The sequence below is a fragment of the Mizuhopecten yessoensis genome, unplaced genomic scaffold (assembly GCF_002113885.1).
Source record: "Mizuhopecten yessoensis strain PY_sf001 unplaced genomic scaffold, ASM211388v2 scaffold9963, whole genome shotgun sequence".
In the NCBI taxonomy this organism is placed as follows: domain Eukaryota; kingdom Metazoa; phylum Mollusca; class Bivalvia; order Pectinida; family Pectinidae; genus Mizuhopecten; species Mizuhopecten yessoensis.
In genome coordinates this window covers 1,234,404-1,257,592 of record NW_018408310.1, presented here as the reverse complement: position 1 = coordinate 1,257,592, position 23,189 = coordinate 1,234,404, and the positions used below count along the sequence as shown (strand labels likewise).

Sequence of the window (23,189 nt, the reverse complement as noted above, 5' to 3'; positions counted from 1 at the left end):
TTAGGGAGGTCGAGATTTGATATACGTGAATAACATTTATCAAATGCTTTGTAAGCGATACTTAAGAAAAAAAGACATCAAAGCTTAATGTCAATTTTATACGTTATTATAATCATTATCATCCTTTTTTATTATCATTTTTCATTGTTATAATTATATTGTTTCACCAATAATCATAATTGTATCTTCTTCTATAGCAATTATTATTATATCTTATAGCTATAATTATTTCCTGATATATTAATCACTGTAAAGGAATATATATAGCACTACTGATAATTATAGATGTTTTGCGAAATTTCACCCAGCAATTTTATAGCTTTACAAACATTATGAAAGGTTTTACCAAACAATTTGAAAATAAAACTTTGACATGATTTGTATTATAACCGTCCAATGTAATTATTACAAAACAACTTTCTTACATAAGATTGATTTGAGAAAAATAGTTAAATATATACAAACGCAGTCATTACAGTAAATAAATCAAGACAAACAGCAGGGACGCAATCCGTTGTTTCTACGAAAAATCTACTAAATCCAGAAAAAAAACAAGCATGGTCAAAGTCAATCGGTTCTTCTGGAGGGAATAATCAAAATCATCCGGATCCTTTTGAACGAATAACATAAAAATGTTTACCATTGTTCACAGTTTCCTGTCCATATACGAAGAATGGTTTTCAGTAGAATTCACGGAGCAATATAACGGCTGCTGGCGACAAGGAACTCATATGTAGTCTTCATGTCAAGTCTACACACAAAAACGCATCAGTCTATGTACATATACTTTATTTCGGTCTTCAAACATGGGCGGGAAATGGTTTTATATTTGTTAGAAGAAATTGATGTCTTCCACACCTTTGTTTTGTGCAGCAAACGTTTGAGCGTGATATATCTTCAGTATGTCTAACTGTCGTGGCCGTGGTGCGTACATTCCACTCCACAGCACGTGGGTCTACACGAGTACTCGTGACCATGATGAAAATGACAATACGTGTCACTGCTGCATCCAACGTGCCAGCTACAATGACAGCCGCCGAACATGTCCTCGCCCCATCGCTTCACCAAACTCTTAAGAATACGTCCTCCTTGCTGGTTTGAATCCTCGGCAACTGGCGCCGCAGCCACTCCTTGACAAACAAATATAACAAAGGGTTTAATGGATAAGAAAGTCACAACCTGGCGGATCCTTAACTCTAACGAGCCAGAATAAATATTTTTAATCAACTAACAACTTTAATAAAAAAAAACAACATATAGAGCTGATAGATTAAAAATAGGCTCTGTAAGATCCATATTTAATTTATCTCAGAAGGCCGATGTTAAACAATGTTAAAAAATATTCTTCCTTTTAAAATGATAATGAAAGTTATGTATATGTACATATGCGTATCTTAACACTGAAGAAACCTGTCTTTCCGAAACCTTGTTAACCAACCCTATAGCGCCTGAAATATTACAAAATATGCGTAAACAAGATACTTACTCTCGTCCGTGATCGCCGACACAAGGGCACACACAAAAGCACAGATCACAAGCGGAGTTGTCAATCCAGCCATTTATATTGATTGAATTATTCCAAACGGGTTCTTATTCATTAGAAGAATAGTGTGTCTTAATATCTATATTAACGCTAATCAAAACTATCGGCTAGAAGTCCATGTGTGTCTTTTTGCGGAAATACTCCACGACAGTTTATGTCAGTGCCGTTAAGGTATAAGAGCTGTGATGGCGATAGTTTTACTCGTTCTTGATATCAAGTCAGAAAGAGTGCGGAACCTTGGCGTACAGCCGCTTTTATTCTAAATATATTGTATAACACTCATGTGACTTTCCAAAGCATGCGTCAACGCTATCCAAGTGCTGTGTTGTCCTTATCTGGGTATGGCGTTTGTATCTGCCAAATACAGGGTACTGGGTCACACTCAAGGCTGGGAGATCAATCACGACATGAAATGCTATTTTGTAAATATTTACATATAAGATCACGTGACGCCACCGAATTCCATTCAATCACTGACCTCATAATTCACGCACCTGATGACAAGCAAATAGTTTCTGTAAAGGCTACCGAGCGAGGTAGCGTCTGGAGTGCCGACAGGTTAACGGTTTATCTGAATGTTTCTCGTATACATTGTATACTAGGTCGGGTGGCGGGAGAAACCAGGTCGGTCTCGCCCGTACGCCGTATCGTTGTTTTGGTTTAAACTGAAGGTCCGTTACAAATACACACGATATGGGCTGAAGAAAATGAACACCAGAGCGTAAAATAATTAGTAGTAAAATCTTGTTTGTCCTCCAAACATCCGAATCGTGATTTTACCGTCTAAACTCCTAGATAATTTCCATCGCAAACTGTGTGCTGTAAAACAACATAGCGTTTTTTGTTAAAAGTCGTCAAACTGTTTAAAAAAAATAACCTCGATTAAAATGTGTGTGTCCAGTGAAGTTGGGTTTTTTTTGCTGTGAATTAATACCTAGAACAGCGCCATCTACAGGCCTAGGAACGAACGATAAATCGACATGTTGAAAATAGGGCATCCTGGTGATGTCGCGGTCGTACTTATAGATACAGAGGTTCCTTAACGAGTGTCGGTAGTGTATATTATTTGTCGAAGTATTCAATTGTTTAAATATAAAGACACGAGGTTCATTGAGTATCTATTTACAAACGATACTGAACTAATAAGAGATAAAATATAGATACATACGATTACTAGCAATCACAGTTTTAGGGTATTTATATTGAAAATTATTTGTTTCTCTTGCAAGTATACGATTCCTGAGCCCACTTGTATAAAACATCTCAAAGTTAAGGAAAATCTCAAGCAATGTATTGTCTATGGGAAATCTTAGACTTGAGGAAATCTCAAGAGTTGAGATGTTTTATACAAGTGGGCCCTGTTTCCGGACGGGGAAACAATTGCCAGGAATCATGACGTCATAATTGAGGATACCAGTGCAAATCATTGCTACTTGACGATCATAATTGAAGACTGACCAATCGTTGGTCATGAAATATATCTAATGAACTGCAAAACGGGTTGGAAGATTTGTTCTCGCACTTCAGACAAGGGTATCCCTCGTGATACCAAGTACTAGATTTTTCGATCTCGTACGATATGTCTGGCACCTTTACATGACAGCGATGTATTCATCCGTGCTTAAGTGATACACTCGTTCATTTGTATTGTTTTGATGTTTTAAGATACTTAACGGTTGAAATAAAATATAATCTACACTGTGAAATAGGGTTTCATCCTTGTAACGGACTGACTACATTGTTTACGCGGACGCATTCAAACGCGGCTTTAAAAGAGACGAGACCGATATTTATTTGATGCCTCGGACTACATGTAGACTTGGTCGAAATTGAGTAGTTTTTCGAACTAAAAGGTGCGAGAAAAAGCATCAATTAGGTAAGACTTGGTTGGGATGTTACAGAATCTAAGCCCGATACTGAGACAACCCGATTCTCGCTAGGAATCAGCAGCAGTGCTATATGAACATACAATGGGACCAGACCAGGATTCGAATCCTGACCTCCGATTAATACAAACGACCGGGTGGTCGGGTGGTGCAGTAGATAAAGCAAAGGCCTTTCACCAAGGTGGCCGGAGTTCGACTTGTTTGTTTGTTTTAGTGATTTCACGTCTGCTTCACCACCGATAAGTTCGGTCATCCAGCAGACGGTTTGACTGCCTGATCGGCAGGAAAAGGTATGGGGTCACCTGTCCGACAACCTCGATATCCAGGGGTTACGCTCATCTCCAGAGAGCGTACGTGAGCGTAACCCCTGAATATCGAGGATGCCTTTCCGACCACGTGGGTTTTCTCCGGGTGCTCCGATTTCCTCCCACATTAAGACCCACTGCGCTATTACATCTGGGCTAACAAGAGTTTGTATTTAATGTACATTGTATATTGTCACTCTAACCAAATGAGCCCTCTGGTCGACGGTTCTAATGAACCTTCCACAGTGGCTGTACAGCCTTGTACAAAATGGTACTACAGTGAAATTATCTATTATTTGCCTGCATTGGGTCAGGAATCCTTAATATTGTACTGACTGAAAATACGATACAACCAGGTTTTGTTTGATTAGTCATTTACCAGGACGTTCACGCGAACACGCGTTTTTGCAACACAACTTTCATTGTTTACTCAAGTCAGCCATTGCATACATGAATACAAAAACAGCATATTTACATAAAATTACACGATGATATTAAATACATGTAAATACATGTATGTATGTATCAAGCTGATAAACTATTATACTGCTGATTAAAACCAAATGAACAAGAACAACGGGAGTTAGATTTACCGTGCATAATTGCTTTCATATGTTGCTCAAAATTACGTTGTATTTTGACCATAATTCCAGATTGTTTCAATTCAAATCAGCAGTTTGTAATTGATTGTACATACTATACATAGATATAGGTATGTATACATTCCGAATTTCAGGTGGAAATACCTTTTAAATAGAAAATTCTTTCATGCAACTTTTCCGTGGTCAAAACAACAAACACGGCCCCTGCGCTTTCTCACCGATATATAATAGGATATATTTATGTAGATACATCATAAGCGAGAATCCACCAAAAAATATCTGTTTTGGGGCAGAACTGAGCTTGTATAAGACATGCATGCACCGTACGGTCAAGGTATGCGTACATTAATATACCTTCCTAATATTAAGTAGCCATAAAGCCCAATGTATGTGTATGATATGTTTATACAAATAAGGAACGTTAACGTTCTACCTGAGATTCAAAATATAAAATCATAAATCTTCTTACTTATTGCCATACATTATTTTCACGTGACCAAAACAGGTAAAAAGTTGTAGTTAATTGTAGAGATAGATGAACGTGCAATGCTATGTCAATGTATAGGTAATATGTGAAGTAAAATGTACATGTACGTTGATTGCATTTTACAAGGAATAACGTTAACATACCGTCCCCACACACTTACTCTCCATATACCCCCCTCCAAACCTCTCCACAGGTTCCCCCCAACACAGACGGTTGCTACGCATATACATGTAACCCGATACTACAGCTTCTGTAGCCAGGCCCAAAGTGTATCCAAGATGGCGACGGATTTTGTACGCTGCCGGAAGACGAATCATTTTGTTGTTAAACTTCCTTGGACTAGTCATGAGGTAAGTAAATGTCAAAACACTTTGGAAAGAACAAAATAGTGATATATGGTTTTATTTTGTTTCATGTTTTGTGTCACAAACTGAAGTTTCAAAAATTGTGTACATGTGTGGTATAGACGTTACCGAGTCTTATCTTAATATCGTTAATTCCGGACTGATCTACCATGTACACACGTAACTAGAGATGTATGGCGTTAATGATGACTCAGTGAATATATAGTGTAAAAAACTCCCGTAGGATGCATTGATACATGTAAATAAGATTAAGTGGTGGACTGAGACAAAACAGCCATTGTTGGTCATACCTGTAAGTATGTACTATAGACGAAGCATGTGTCAGTTTAGTCTACAACACACGTACATAGCCTATAATTAATGCATCAGACATGCATCAATCATAGTTTTGTAATGTCCATTTGGGAATGCACTTACCTTTACCTATTGTCACGTGGGATCATTGGATGAGTTACATACTTAAAACGTGTAATGATGAGTACACGTACGTATGTTTACTAGACATTCACGTACATTTCAACTGTTAAACTTTAATTGAAACTCGGATACTCCCTCCCACGTTACGGACTGTAGGGAGTAAGCGTTTGTGCGATTTCCTTTCCTAAGTAAGTAAGCCATTGTTTATTTTTGGAATACTAGGGAAAACCTTGTTTTCAAAGACGGTTGATAGCAATATGATGCATATATTTTATTTTTTATTGTTGATGTGTTAAAAACGTTTTAGCTACGACTCTGTGCATAACTGGTTTAAAAAGATGAAATCGTTTTTCATAAAAGACGAGATAAGCGAACATCCATAAAACGGGCTTGTCTCAGCAGATCTACTTACAGGGGCACGAGGTTCAAATGTGCATTGATAAGGTTGCCTTACAAGCATCAGCTGTAGGGAATTTCCCTTTAGCTAAACGTTAGAGCAATCGGGCTGGAAAGCCAAGGGTCGCGGGTTCGTCCTGTTACACATTGAAATGTATTGAAAACAAATCCAAATGAAATACTTACCGCATGACTTAAACTATTTTACTTTTCGACAAACTTTTTGTTATTATTACGTTATAAACACGTGTACCTATATATATGTACTCGTACGCGTACTACTGACATTTATGCAGTAGCTTCAAAATATCCTCATTCCAAAATATCACTCCTCGTTTTACATCCGTTTTGAAAATGATGCCCCATACATCTTCCGTTTATAATCATTCACAATTCCTTATTAACACACATATATACATAAATATATTAACAGCAAAAAAGCCGAAGTTATAATTTGTTGATAACTGTCCAGAAAGTAAATAGATACCGACCTTCTTTGTATAGATTTTTCTTTTTTAATTTGCCCTGGTGAAATTTAGTAGCTCTCGGCCAACCTCTACCCACGTTTTCCGACTCGTTTATTCAAGATCAAAACTCGTAATAGGTCATATATGACCACATGGCCTACCATGAGGAAACAGTTGGTATGCAAAGGGAACAACATAATTAAGGACTGTAGAAAAGGGAGAGAAAATGAGGTTAAGACATTTTGCATAAGTTATATTGTCGTTCCCTATATAGTGATACAGGACCACATGTCGATCACGAGGAAACATTTTGTAGAAAAAGGAGAGAAAAAGATAGAGAAAGATCTGTAGAATGTATTGGCTACAACTTAGCCATTTTAGTTGGAGCAGAGAAACTGTAACATTGGTTTCCTCCTATACGTATCGGATCATCTCCGGATCGTGAACCTACGAGGGATTGTAAGTACAGAGACATGTGTAGTTCAGTATATATATACGTGTCTGGTACAAATTAATTAATCACATGTTACGTCACCTATAATTAGGGTGAAAGTGCAGATAGGATACGAGGATAATCAGTTTTTAAATTATATAAAAAAGGACCGGTTACATGTCTCTGCATGTTATTTCATATCACGAACTCAACGATTAAAATATTTTATGTGTGATAGTCATCCTATAACATGTACATTTACGCTAAAATTTCAAACATGTCAGCATTGATGTAAAATGGCCGTTTTTAGAGAGTGTAATGTTCCGTCGGTAGACACTCCTCCGATTGATGAGTTATATATATGTATAACCCCGTACACAACAATACCGTTTACAGCTTTGTCGCGTCCGGGGAATTTCTGCACACTCTCTTACATCACATTATTTATAATTAGATACACCTGTATTACTTACCATGTATACCGCCGCTACGGGCTACAAGACGTCGCATTTACCCCCGGGCCGTATGTCATCCGTCAGCCCTAGATATAAAAGGCTGTTATGTGAGGCGCGCTGACATTGTCTCCAGTAATACATTAGTCAGATATATAGATTTAGCGAGGAAAACATGATATGGTGAAACCATTGAGATCTATGCAAGAAGACACATATAGAATAGCATGATAAGAGATTATATATAATGAAGTGTTACATTATCTATTATGTTATTCGTGAAATCGTGGCGTCTTCCATGATGCAGACATGATCTAATGGTATCTGAAAGAAATATTATATAAAGCAATGATTGAGGGCTAGATTGGGATTGGGTAGTCCAAATATGAAAAAAGGGGAAAATAAAATTATCTAAAGATTCTAGCCTCAAAAAGGAGGGGGGATTCCTGAAGCCTAGGAAGCTCAATGCTTTTGTAACAGAGAGGGGAAGTAATCAAACACACATAAATAATTGCTTGCGCTATATATTTAACTACTTCGTGTCCTCTTTACATAGCCATTCATGTAATATACCCAGTTACTATTCATAAATAAGTGAATAATTGTAATCTAGAATAATAAATATTTATAAATATATAATAATAATCCGTCATCGATAAAATAAGTCCCCAAACAATACCATACAAATGTTTACTTCTAACACAACGGACGATGGAAAGGTTAATGGTGTTCGTATACAAATATGGATTCATACATCCCCATATACAGCCATTAGCCGTCGTTTGCAGTTTGATTGACAGGGTCTCGTGCGGCGAGCGTCAGATTATGATATGTACTTTATATATGTGATTGTTGTCAGAGACAAAACGTCGTGACATGTATATATATATGGAGAACCGGGAGGGAAACAGTTAAAATGTTACCATGATATTATTTCATAAACTCGTGTCTATTATGATGCGCCATCTTGATTGTCGTATATAGCTCTACATGTATAAGCGGAAGTTCAGTACCCTATGGATGTATCCGCTGAAATATGACTTAAGCCTTTGCGAAGACGTATAGATTGTTAATCGTTTACCAACGTCGCCCTAACATCTCAAATTCTTCTGGCTTCGTTTTTGCTTCAGTTGTCTTCAAATGTCCTTTACATGACCAGGATCAGGGATTATTACGTATGCATGTAGTTGAGGTACTGAACGGTCCCGTTTTCGGATTGAAACGTAACTGTAACGGCTTGGATTGTCTATTTTTCCCTCTTGGTTTTATTCCAACGGCTTCTTCTTCCATTTGACGCGTGTTTTTTCACTGTTGATACGCTGTTCATACGACCAGTTATGTATATTTTTTATCAATAAACTCAAAACATTTACTTACATGGGGAGTGTCTGGTTGACCAATGCTAGTGTCATATATTTCGAAGTAAACGTTTTGAGTTTGCAACTACAATAAGAATATAGTACTATACATATATTTTCTTTTCAAAATGTGTTGTTTTCTTTCAAAATATCCAAATCAAGAATTCCACTCACTATTTGGAATACTATAAATATGTCTTACAAATACCAAGCAATGTTTTATTACAATTTAAGAAAGTTAACCAATGATATATATCATTGTCTTATAACTCCCGTTGGCGCGACCGTGCTTCCGTATATATACAAATGTACGTCTCATTTACCTCTACAATGGCTAATGTAGTACCTGTATAGTATTCACGTGTGGACAGGTGTAAACGCACCGGTGAATTCCAAGCCGCGAGTGTCTGTTCTTTTTTTAAAACAGGAGGGAGACAAACTCGATTTTACAATCCAGTGACAAGAGTCGACATTTTGAGATAACTGATTGAATTAAGTTTCGCCAACTTCTCACTTTTATTAAAAGTTTTAACGGATGTAACTCGAGTGTGACACATTCATCAGGCTTGTCGTGTACGCGGGGGAATTAAATCAGAAACAGGTAAGATACGTCATCAAATAAGATCTACAAGTCTAACTGGTTCCTTTCCTAGGTAGGTTTCTAATATGATTAATTAATAATTAGGTTTCTGATTAACGTTTCGATATATTTTCTTGGTCTTAACACAAAGACAAACATAATATGAACATGTTTCGGAATCAAAACCCATGATAATAGACACAACATGCCGTTCTATTCGCTATTCATATTTTTCAAGGATGGTAAGAAAAGACAGGAATTTGAGTAATTGTTTAATGTTCAAGCAATATCAGTCTTATGTATTTTTTTTTATAAACATTCACACATTCCAAGAGTTCACTCAGCTATACAAATCCCTAGCTATAAATTATTCCCGTAAAGTTTTAATTACTCTTAATTTCATATTTCCCATAGTGTTGTACATTTAATTATTGATATCTTAAATAATTACCATAGAGTTGTAATCTGACAAACATGCAATGTCATAGATCACATTTATACATTTTGTATCTGCTTTGGAATACATCAGACATATTGTTGACGTGTCATACTCATAAACGCTCCGATATTTTGCTGTATATAGCGCATAACATAATATAGTTATTAAGTTGCATAGAGTGATCAATTTAGTGATACAACGTTAATACTATATAATGAAAGTCTTTTACTGAACTTGTCAGACTTCAGCGTATTTCTTACACTTTCATATGCTTATGAACTCGTAAATGAGCAAAACCATACACATACCAATGTATATAATACGTATGTACGGGAAGTAAGAATCACAGCTATAGCTGACGTATTAAGCACACCTGTGTCGGTTTAATTGTAGTGCTTACTGCTATATCATATACAGGTGAGCTAAAACAAAGCCCTACTTTAAGGATGCATGCCCCACTGCAAGCAAAATCACGAGAAATTCCACTGTGGTTTATTTCCTGATAACACCGTAACCTCCCCTTAATTACGTCTCGACTACAGCTGTAGCGCAGCTGGGCAATAGCACATTCACTGACTAAGTAGCTTCGTTGGTTAAGCGACAGTATACCTGGTAGCAATGAGATGTCGGAGGTTCGAATCCTAGTCTGGCCATGTTGTATATCACACTCAAAAAAATGCTGTTGTTGATTATATTTTATTTGTTTTCCTCCTTGTTCTATTTTTCATTCAAGTTTAGCAAGGTATGGTTTCTTTTCAGAAATGACTTATAAAATATATAGTACAGCCCCGACCCGCCCCCCACAATTTTTTTTTAATAGTCTTGGCAGTGGCACGGGGATTTCTAAAAGATGAGTGACCCCATGTCAACAACTTTAATTGATACCAATATTTATGTTGATGTAGAAAGCAATGATTCCATATTTGCATATTCTATTCCTAACAGTGCGATTGGTGTTTGGTTTATTAATGTCGTTTGCTAGTCTCTAAGCACGAAAGGCATACTTCCCGTATTTTGTAATCATCTATACTTGAAATCTAAACTCTCAATCTGTCTTATATATTCATCCATACATGAAAACCATATTATTATATTTTTGTAGTCATCCATGCATGAATACCCCACCTTTCACTATACGTTTATAGCAGAACAAAGGAAAAGCTATTCAGTGACTGTGACATTTATGATCATTGTGGATTTTTCCGGACTCAATATGATATCCTCCATTTTGTTTTTAAGGTAACCCTATGTATCATATTAGTCCTGATGTATTGTAGTTACATGATAAATTGACATTGTAGTAACCCTTGTCTATCTTGTTAAATCTCTTACAACAGACTTATAAAACAGTCTAATCGAATTCAGTGGTCTGACTACATACCTCTCCACCACACTATAAATTAAGTCGATTAATTCTAAGGCGCCTGTGAGTATAGAAGCACCATATCCTTCATATATGTCAGGAGTACGTTACATACATTATGCGCCTGTTAGTATAGAAGCACCATATCCCTTACATATGTCAGGAGTACGTTACATACATTATGCGCCTGTTAGTATAGAAGCACCATATCCTTTATATATGTCAGGAGTACGTTACATACATTATGCACTTGTTAGTATAGAAGAACCATATCCTTTATATATGTCAGGAGTACGTTACATACATTATGCGCCTGTTAGTATAGAAGCACCATATCCTTTATATATGTCAGGAGTACGTTACATACATTATGTTTGATGGTATAAAACACTATGTATAGTTGTCATTTAGAAAAAAAACATAAGGGATGATAATGTACAATTACAAATATTATCTGCTTATATTACTATAAATCTGAGTAAGAATATCTCTTTGTATGCTTGGAGTAACCAATGTTTAGCAACTGAACAAAGCATTATGCTGCAGTACCCATTCAGACTGAAAGATAAGATTGTGTATGTGTTTGATATGTCAGAGTATTTAAACAGATTGTTTTTATTGAAAATACTATGTTGTGGGAAACCTCAGCAGGCATTCACATTATAGCACAGGCGATAGCCATTTGTAAAAAAAAAAAAAAAAAAAAATGATCGATTATCTATTTCAACGCTAATAGGAACGTACATGTTTCTGTACCTTTTTCATGGAAAAGAAGTCGAAGTCAACTGCTGTTTAATAATTAAATGTAATTTCCTCAAGGAAGTCCATTATACCTAGTTATCATTGTTAATATAAACTGATTTAATAAATCAACATGATTAAAAACAACTTGATAAAATCCCCAATTACAATGTGAATTGCTTTAAAAACGAATTATTGACCAATTCTCTAAACTATTTACATGTTTTATAAAATGTAAATCTTGATATACGTATTTATGTATGTATTTATGTGTGGATCAAATTTTTGACCGGAAGACTTATGTTAATAAATTAATAAATAAATTGAAATTCGATAACATATGTCACCAATGAAGATTATATGGATTTATCATATTAAAATAAGTCATTAATACCGTTTGAAAGTTACACATATACCAATAACTTTGTACGAATTGACTTTAAAATATTCACTGTCGACCAGTTAGTACCTTGCCAAGAATGTGAGTATATACATTATGTAATTCCTTGTAAACTTTTGGTACTCTCCTCGTTTGTATGTTATAATATGTTATTCAATTAATTGATTGAACTCTCCGAGGGTTTTGCTTCAATTTAGAAATAAAATAAAATATTTTCCTTATTTCGTGACATCGCGCCATTGTTGTTCCACTGTGACGTAACGGACGTGAAATGGAGTGTACATAGACATTTTGTAGCCCCTTTTTTGCACTAGACAGTTCTGTAACACACGCGCAAGAATGGGATAATTATTTATACTACCTGTCAAAATGATATGGATAGGATCAAGTATGGAATCCACGTGACAAAACAGATTATCAAATGACATTATATGTGTAAACTGTATCAAAACGAGACATTTAGGAACGCCCTTTCTCTGTTTGGTGATGTGCCTTGACTGGTGAGTAAATTGCCGTTTAACAGACATGTACTTGATAAATTCATATTTTGTTAGCTGTATTGATGAGTGTGATTGACCGACCGAGAAGCTACAAGTAGTAGTAGATATTTTCCAAGGCGAGTATTAATACATTGCATTTCGTTCAAAGGCTATGCATGTGTCGCGACGGTATAAGTGTGTTTTTTTTCAAACACTCTTAATTACCCACGTTGTACATGGACATTTAATGTTAAGGCTTAATAGTTGATGTAATTTATCATGACGCAACTTTAGTGAATCTGCTGGGTCAAAATAACAATACAGTAGTTAATTAAATATTTCTGCTTGGATATGCTGTATATATATCATCAGTGAAGTTTATGTTGATGTTGACATTATGTGTCGACCTAAGGTATTTAAAAATCAGGTTGCCCCACAGCAATGATGTACCTTGATGATAGAATACTAGGAGTATATATACAAAGAAGGTTTCTACACACTGCTGAAAGTTCTTGTTGACAAACAATTGTGTATATAATATCTACTTGTTTACGCTCTCGCTGAGAAGTTAAGGAATTTGTCTACAATGTTCCCAAGCACTACGGCGGGTCCTTGGTAAAAAGTGAAAAAAACCGTTACAATACCGATCAACTCACAATAAGTGATCACATAATATGTTTGCTTTCATTTTTATCGGAACAAAATGGGTTGTTACTCAGCGGACAGAAATTGACATTTTCCCACCAAATACTGGTTTTCATACTAAGCAACAAATCAATTATTAATTGACACAATATTCCATCAAAATGGTCTGACTGTGAAATCATATCAAGTCTATGAACAGCACCATGTTAAAACAAACCAATGATCCATTTTTGAAGTTGGTCAGTTAAATCAGTACAAACAGACTCCGTCTTTCAAAAGTGCTACAATGGCGCAGATAATTTGGTTTAGTAAATTTTCGCAGCTCGGTACCTCATAGATTCTGATGGAGTGAATACAACTTTGATGTAGGAGAGTTCGTATCTATGAATGTAGCTTTGTCATATCGTGATTACGTATGCGGAAGGAATCGCTACAGAGAAGTCTAAAAATGGAACTTTTGACAGCGACATGCTAGGGAATTGGGAAGGTCAAAATGCTTGTATCTTTCCAACCGCAGGCTTGATTTTAATATTTATTATTGCGTTCCTTTGTTAATAATATACGATTGCACGGTTGCACGGTTGATGCATTCTTTTTGTGAAAAAATACTTAATTGACTTTTGATAATATTAACAATATAATCGAAGTGTCGAAGTGTCGAACCATTTTTAAGGAGCGATGGGGGATACAAAAATTACAGTTTGTCGTACATCTCGCTCCATTTTGAGTTAAAAGCTAATCAGTTGTTAGAATGGTTTTCCCACTTTGATCGGTAAACCACACGTAAGAGCTGCCTCTAAGTCATATTTTGCTTTTCAAACTGACTAGCAACAGTATAGCACAGTTTTTCACAGTATATAGGTCAGTTGGATGGTTTCATCAAAATGTAGACCAATAACAACTAACCCGGTGATTTGATTGCTCCTCATAAATCACACTAACTCAATAAATATATCGAGACTGACAGGAGCGACTCGTCGAGCTAGAGTCCTGTCTAGCTACGTACCGCCATGGTGCGTATGAGTGACAATGTTGACTGAAGATACGTAGCGAAACGCAACCTTCTTAGTCTTAATACTTCTCACACTAGACTTGGTCTTGTGAGGAGTATTATATCATCGACAAATAATTGAAGGGATGGCATCTGGATCAACAAGAAATTGATATTTGCATGTCACTATAAGCATCAATGTATACTTGCAGCCGATGTTTGTTTGGTTCTAAATAATCATGTTTTAGGACAAACATGTTGACAACAGATATAAATCCGTAACGTACCATAAGCTCACTTGGGTTAAAAGTACGATAGCAGCTTTGAGAAGTTGACATTTCTAGACAAAATTCTCATAAAAACTGTATAGTCTTAATTAATCGAAAATTGAAAAGACATAATGTCGATCTGTCATTGCTTTGACAATTTCGGTATGTTTCAAGTTATACCAATTAACACTAGTAAGTAAATAGTAAACATTAGGCCAGGATAAAGTAACGTCAGAAAATAACTGGGTACAATATCAGTTCTGACTACCCTATCAGTAAGAACCAGTATAATAAACAGCACGATAGCAACGGTATATCTTACTTTAACTGCGAGTGTTTGCTTTTCGCGATAAAACGTAGACTGAAATGAATATGGTCGGATCGACAAATTAAAGCCATGTATTTATTGCAGATTGTCGGACAGGTAGTACAGTGACAGGGTCACCCACGTGATGGGATCTGGACAGGTGAGGAGCGGCCTCGGATAATACGGACTTGGTGAACCACATGTGCTTTAATGGTCATCTGAACATTGGAATACTGCAATCAACGTTAAATAACAAAGAAAACTGAGGGATATTAATTATTTTTGTAAAAAACCCAGGTCAGTTGTGGTCAACAAATCTGACCAATCAACGATTAGTGTTTGATGTCACGTTAATTTAAACAAAGTGTTTGTAATAAGGCTATCGTCAGATACACCAGACGCTGCACGTGCGATAAAATTCCTAGATTTTTGTGACAACGAATGATTACGGTGTTTTAAGCACATGCTTAATGTGATTTTGGTGCCAAGTTTGAACTGTACCCTTCAGTGCTTGTGACAATGCCATGTGTCACTTGTTCATATATCATAACAAAGACTAGTAATGTTATCAACATCCGAAACCTTCTTTTCGCTCTTCTTGTCGTGGTGACTATTGAACTTTTGACATTTAACCCCACAAAATGTGCTATGATGGGATCTCTTCTTGGACTATGCTCGGTTCAGAGATTACGTGGAGGTTCTACCAAAGGCAGACAAATCAGTTGGATTTGGACGAATACAGAACCGGAAACGAAGCTTCCGTTGTGTCCTCTGATTCCTCCAACCATAGGTAAGTGTCGAGAACCAATGTGTTCACACAATATGTCATTATATCTCACAGTTTTGATGTTGCCTCATAGGTCCTGTCATTTATTAAAGTTTAAAGATAATGTCAATAGCTATCTTCGACGTGTACATCTTACAAGAAAGTTCCACGCTCAGAAACATTTATATATGTTAAATCTTTTATGATAATTTGGGTTTTTGCAATGTTTATTCCTGAGGCCTTGTTGCCCATAAGTTGCAGATTCGTCGACTTGATCAAATGGATAACAACCAATGAGTTCAAGACATTCAAGAGTTGTGTCTTTTGGGGTTATGCATTATATTGCAAGCTGATTGTGCGACACACACAGTTAATTGCACCTATCAAATTTGGTAATTGATACAGTATTTCAAAACAATCATAAAATTCAATTTCACAGGGTGAAATATCAAACATTATATGGTGTTTCCTGAAAACTGACTATAGTCTCCTCGTAGAAAGACCTGGTTTGTTATAAAATTGATGCTGGACTGTTCGCCAAAAATGAAAGTTTGAATTGTCGTAGACATATGTTTATATATTAAATTTTGAAAAGCGTGTTTGCCTTTTTGTACAGTGGGAAAGGTTCCAGTAACGACAGCAGTATATAGTTGGGAGTCTCTAGAGGAGAAGTTCCATAACGTTGAGATGGGAGGTCGGTACCGCCCCACCCACTGTACAGCCCGTCACAGGGTGGCCATAGTGTTACCCTTCCGGGACCGTGAGATACACCTGAAAATCTTGCTCAACAACCTCCATCCATTCCTACAGAATCAGCAGCTTGACTACGCCATCTTTATTGTTGATCTGGTAAGCAAATATTCAGATATCTTCTTAAATATAAAAAAAAACCATTCAAAATAATATGATTTCAAACTGTTTCTTATAATTCTTCCCAAAACAGGTTAACGTAACTTGACACCATTTTGTTTTGATGTTATTATTGACTTATGATGAAGGCAGTGTTTCAGGGGAACAAATTAAACATATTTCTTTTCTATCAGGTAAATTGTCTAAGTTATCAAGAGATGCCACAATTTAGCAACTTTTGCTTTGAGGGTAGAAAGGTAAACTGTCCACAAGGTTGTACATTTACATGACCAATAATACTGATAATTCTAGCTCAAATTATCTTATAATGTATCAGTTATCAGATTCTTGGACATGATATCACTATTATCTATGACTAATTTTGTTTTATTTTAGATGCCGGAAGTAACCTTTAACAGGGCCATGCTACTTAACATTGGTTTCACAGAGGCCCTTAAACAGTATGATTACCAGTGTTTTATTTTCCATGATGTGGATCTTATACCTGAGATGGGACATAATATGTACAGCTGTCCAGAGAACCCGCGTCATATGTCAGTTGCTATAGACACAATGCATTATAGGTAAGTCTTATTCCGTCTTTGCGTATTGCAGAGTTATCTTCTCTTGTGAGCAGGTATTGATTGTTACGTCATTAGTTTGTTTGAGAAAATTACGTCGTTTTCTCAACAATTGATGACGTTGCTCTCACAAATCAATGGCGTAACAATCAATACCTGCTCACAAGAGAATATAACTCTGCAATACGCAATATTGGGTTATTATTGCCAATTAACATAAACGCTGAAAATAAAAATGTTGCAATACGAACAAATACATTTTGTAAGTCACGGTTGCAATACACAAGGTCAAACTCAGCGGTCTGCAAGAATCAAAAAGTAAAATAGGACACATCACATTAATGAGAATATTTTACCTGCCGCCGGGAATCATATTAACAGTCAAACAAATCTATCCCTGTTCATGACGATACAAAATATACACATATCAAGGTTCTCTCCCTTTCCTTATAAAACCACAATTCTATAAATTCGGATCCTTTGAGTTAACATACACATAGCAGGTAAACGCAAATACTGGTATTTCCTATCTAGATCATCCTAAGCCCCAATCGTGTGTCAAGACCATTCTTAACAACAATTGTCTGTCAGCAGAATTTAAGACTTCCATCGTCTCACAACAACATCACCGCCATCATCTGTCATAACCTCTTATACCAAATAATCTCCTGAATAAAGTCGTAAAGATGGTATTTTTTTTAGAATATATAAGTTATGGAATAATTAATACTTAACTTTGAACTTGTAACTTCATAACTTTCTGAGAATTTTTGCTCCATCGGGGAAGACAAATCATGACTGTTTGGTACAAAATATAGCTAGAATATCTGTACATTGTGAGTTATAAAATACACAAGATATATTTATATAGTTTGGTTAACAAGATCTACATACCTAGCTACCTCTTAGCTCAAATTATTTGTCTGTTGTAAAGGCCGATATTTAGTGCCCTTTGTGTGGTGTTATCTAGCACATATACCTAATCAATTCGTTTGGTCCGGGTATAGGATAACACAGCCAGGTTGGCGTTTCACGACACGTACGTAAATTTACGCATACCTGTAAACATTAATGTCCACGTAACTAAGTGCATGTAAGTAACGTGCCGTGCGTAACCTTTAACACTTACATGTAACATCTGTATTTGCATTAGTTGCCTCTACACGTACGTGTGAATTACGCCAGGTATTTGTTGGCGTAAGTTACGTGCGGTTTCGGACGTAACTTACGAGTAACCGTAACACATATTAAGGTCATAGGAGTGTATTGCTAAGTGGAAATAGGAAGTACATCCCTAGTTGAAAACCCAATGTAGGGAGACAGTATCCGATTTCCGCATATTCTAATGTTTAATATTAAACTGATGAACATTGTATGTTGTTTATTGACAGACCAGTGTGCTCTTTCAATATTAAAGTATTTCAAAGCAATCCAGGCATTAATTCAGTTGTTTTTTAATCAATGAGTCACATGTCTCCATTTTCCTGTACTTCAGGACACCGGCTACCTATTTCACTGCTATGAAGTTTTTCAAGAACGATACCTCTTACATGCAATTACTATGTGTATATGGTTTTATTATAAAATGTCAATTTTTAATTGTTTATAGATAATTAATTTTACACAATTTCAGCATTTATGAAATTTATATACATTAATGCAATACTAATCTATGTCATTTTATTGACATTATTTTGCAAAAAATTGTGTTTCAATTATTTTTTCAAAATTCACTCTTTTTTTACATAAATTTCCATTTAAAATCCTTAAAATTCTGACAACCTATATTTTTTTGGTGGCAGAGATTTTTTTTTACGTCAAAGCAATATAAGGACAAACTTTGAAGAAATTCTACTGAGAAATGGCGACACAATCCTATTACCTTAATGCACTCATAACTTGCGTACGGATTACGGGTACCGTAAATTTACTTGGTTCCTAAGATCTAGTTTCAAATTCCAATAGGGGACACACCCAAATAATTTTAAGAATCTTAAGAATTATGAAATGTATGCCTTTTTCATTATTTTTCTTTGATTAAAATAGGCTCAATCGGAGCACATACCACATTATCTTAGATTGTATCTGAGGTTTTCATGTTTTTGTTTTACCGAAACTATTGTTGGAACATCCAAATGACCTGATGACTCCGAAGGGAGGTTTATGTATCGTACTCTGCATAGCAGAGACAGACATAATGAGCGCATACATACGTAAGATTATGGGCCTTAATGTAACAACCATATAATAAATGTTTCTTTTTAACAGATTGCCGTACAACAATATATTTGGAGGCGTGGTAGCTATGACAAAGGAGCAGTTTCAGCAGGTGAACGGATTCTCCAACAAGTACTTCGGATGGGGTGGGGAAGACGATGACATGTTTAACAGGTATTTTAGTACAACGCAATTTTTTTTACGTCTTTTATTTTGTATGTATGTCATTATTTAAATGTTACTTATCTGACGTTTTTATAACTGCTCCTAATAAAGCAGACTGTCGTCCTAGCGTGTAGGTATAAGGAAGCACTTTTTTATAACAAGTAGTCAGTCGCTGGAGAATAGCAGAGTGATAAAACATTTTACTGAACTGTGTTGTATGTAATAATACATAATGGTTTTATATGTAACCTTGCCAGGTCTGTAGATTATATCTAAAACTCATTTTAACTATTTTGTTCACCTGTTTTGGAATCATATATATATACAACGGTTCTCGTGATTAGAATCAGATTAAACTGGAGAGTACATTATGATTTTTCATATATCTTCCTTTAACTGTTGCTGCGTACCATTCCAAAGTTAAATGTTTACAATTAGAAAAATCGCAGAGCGTTATGAAAGATGACACGAGCACATGCAATATACTTAATGTTAAAGCATGATGATAATTCCATGTCTACGGCGCTAGTTTTATATATTTATGAATAAAGTGGCGGAACGTTATTCAAAATTCATGTTCACAGTTCTGGTTTTATATTCATCTGATATTCTGTTACAGAATACGACATAACAACATGTCTATAACGAGGTACCCTGGCGACGTCTCCCGCTATAAAATGCTGTCTCATAGAAAAGAACACGGAAATCCAGACAGGTGAGTAGTTTATTGTTGTTGGCTTGTATTTTGTTTTGGACCTGTTTCATACACAGAAATGTAAAATTATTGCAGATTCATTCAATATTTGAGAAAAATAGATTTTTTCCGGTTATTGATGTTCGAATAACAATTTTTTTGTTCAACATTTTGTCTTTCACTATTTCTGCAATTTTGTGAAATACAAGGGAATATAAACTGTATTTTTCAAAACGAGCCAAATAAATGAAACAAAAATCCAAAAGAAAAAAAATGTTATTCTGACCTTGACTCAGAAAAGAAATTTCAAAAGATGTTGATAAGTTGAATTTAAGGCTTTTGTTGTTGCAATCGTCCTAGTTATATTTCGATTTTCGAAGACATTATGACCATATATAATGAGTAATATATAATCCAAATATAATCTCTGCTGTACATATGATAACGACAGGTCCTGTATCCAAACAAAAGGCATTTTATGACCGTAATACAGTTAAAATTACCAATATGTGATTTTGAAACTCATTAATACACAATAACATGACCCGAAATATTTGATATTTCGTGTTGCATTTAAACAATTTTCATCATAATGGTTAACCTTTGTGGTGGGAAATGATCGTCGTAGCTTAATTTTGGCCTTTTCTTTTGGCGTCATGAGGGCAAATTCATCATGATGGCTATTAAAAGTGACAAATTATATTTCACAGTATTATTAATATAAATTGCAAAATTAACACTTATATATAGACTTATTTTGCAGGTTTCATTTATTACAAGGCTCTAAAAAACGATTGCAAAAGGACGGATTAAACAGCCTTAAATACTCGCGCCAAAAGCTCGAACTTCGAAAATTATACACGTATCTGTTGGTAGACATTGACGAGGTGTATATTATGAGCAATGGTCTGTACAACCGGAGTCATCAGCAGCAACACCAACATCAGTTACAGCAACAGTTCCAGGAGCAACAGGTCGACCAGCAACATATATCGCGTTTACAGAAGGAAATACAGCAAATGCAGAACAAAGAAGCTCAAAAAGAACGGATAGAGCAACGACAAAAACAAAAACAGCAATTACAAATGCAAAATCAACAAAAACAACAATTACAAATACAGAATCAACAAAAACAGGCAAACAAACCGATACAATTAAATGCACATCTAAATCAACACGTTCAACAAAATTTGCATCAACAACAACCAATACAAACAAATGTGCAAAATAGCAAAAACTTATTTCAACCAATTGTACAAAATTATCGACCAGAACAACCAAATTTACCAAAAGATCAACAATTAAGACCGATAATACTTGACAATCAACAAAAGCAATCTATTGACCAAAACAATCAACCAATACAACCAAACCAACAACAAACTCTAAATCCCAACCAGCAAGTACAACAAAACCAAAAAATACCAACAAACCAACAACAGAAGCAGCAAATACAACAAAAACTACAAAGCATATTAGGAATAAAACAAAATCAACAAAAGAACCAGCAAGTACAACAAAAGAACCAAGACACACAACAAAATCAACAGCATAACCTACACATACAACAAATGCAACAGCAGAATCAACAAATTCAACAAAACCAACAACACAACGAACAAATACATCAAACTCAAAAGCCGAAACAACAAATACAACAAAATCAACAACAGAACCAAGAAAATCTACAACAAAACCAAAGAGAACATCCAAGTAAACAAAACCAATTAACCCAACAGAATGCATTGCCAAAAATACAAGCACTACCAGAGCAGCATGCCCAACAAAATAATAATATCGGTGGCGTTATAAAACTACCGAACTTAATCAAACACCCTGGTGTGCGTATTTGACAACAGTGTCAGCCTATCAGTGAAAATCAGCCAGGTTTATTGGTGTAAGACATTTTTGAGGTTATAAAGTGTCTAAATTCGGCGCTGGTTCCCTAGACTTTTATCCCTTAAAATGAAAATCGACACATTTGGGTTGCATTAATGAGGTGTGCTCGTGTGCTGGATATTGTGTATGTGTTCTGCTTATAATGGTTCCGTATTTCCAGCGGGCGATTTATAGCGTGTTACATCACAGACACCAAAACACACGTCTGACAAGAATCTGGTGTAAATGTTTGTAAAGTGTGATTGCGACATTGGTTACACGTAAAGTCTAATTTGGTCACATTGATTGAGTCATCCCTAATCCAGTTGTCAACTCTCTGAGAAATGCATTTTTCGTTTCATTGGATATTGTCTCAGAACTCAAATTGTTCACAATTTATCCATTCCAAATGGAACTATAAGTGAAATAATCGTGAAGGTTCAATGTAAACAAGAATCTGTGTGTCCTAATTAATGATGCAGTCTGTAAAAGATGGTTTCCTGTCATTATTTGTTCTTATATATTTGCTTTCAGTTTGGTAGTAGTTTATCATAAAATAACGGATATATCATGAGTATCCAGAAAAGTGTTTAGCAAGAGTATGCTAGCTTTTTTATTCGAAGAACAATATGATATCGTAAACCCCCAAATAGTGTTCATCACTACAACTAAAACGATTTAAAACCTGTGATGAGTATAAGTATGTACGTTCTGTTCATAAACAATTTTATCCGCTGTCGAGATGAGATTAATTTGTATTGCTAAACTAGTATATTATTGTGATCGATGTTTAGACCATATATACAAGAACAATAATTGGGACCATCTATTTATTTATCAATCGCCGTTATGTAACAGATATGAAAGAGTGAGATTGAGGAGTGTTGAGCACGAAAATACTGGCGATTTTATCTGTGATAAGAATGCGTGTTTATATATGTTTGAAAAGCAGGAGAGTGATATATGCAAACGGTTCTGTTGATGTTAATATATGTAAAGAGGAATGGATGATTTTAAATAAAATCGATAAATTATTGAACTTTTTTTGTTACTTTTTTCATCTGATCTTCGTTTTCCCAAGGCATAGAGAACGATAGAAAGCACAAAATTCTAC

The 23,189-nt window shown here is 35.5% G+C and overlaps 1 protein-coding gene across 4 annotated transcripts; it reads left to right on the top strand.

Moving 5' to 3' along the window:
* The first annotated feature begins 5,081 nt into the window (after window positions 1–5,081).
* Window positions 5,082–22,058, top strand: LOC110459054 (bromodomain-containing protein DDB_G0280777-like). 4 transcript variants are annotated; one of them, XM_021511099.1, is made up of 7 exons: window positions 5,082–5,173; window positions 15,031–15,715; window positions 16,308–16,540; window positions 16,937–17,124; window positions 19,390–19,512; window positions 20,123–20,218; window positions 20,961–22,058. In XM_021511099.1, exons 2-7 carry the CDS (start codon window positions 15,445–15,447, stop codon window positions 22,048–22,050), a joined length of 2,001 nt encoding a protein of 666 aa, XP_021366774.1. In that variant the 5' UTR covers window positions 5,082–5,173; window positions 15,031–15,444; the 3' UTR covers window positions 22,051–22,058. The 4 variants fall into 4 exon arrangements, with proteins under 4 accessions (XP_021366774.1, XP_021366776.1, XP_021366775.1 ...); XM_021511101.1 differs by lacking the exon at window positions 5,082–5,173 and adding an exon at window positions 5,599–5,793; XM_021511100.1 differs by lacking the exon at window positions 5,082–5,173 and adding an exon at window positions 9,050–9,312.
* The last annotated feature ends 1,131 nt before the right edge of the window (window positions 22,059–23,189 follow it).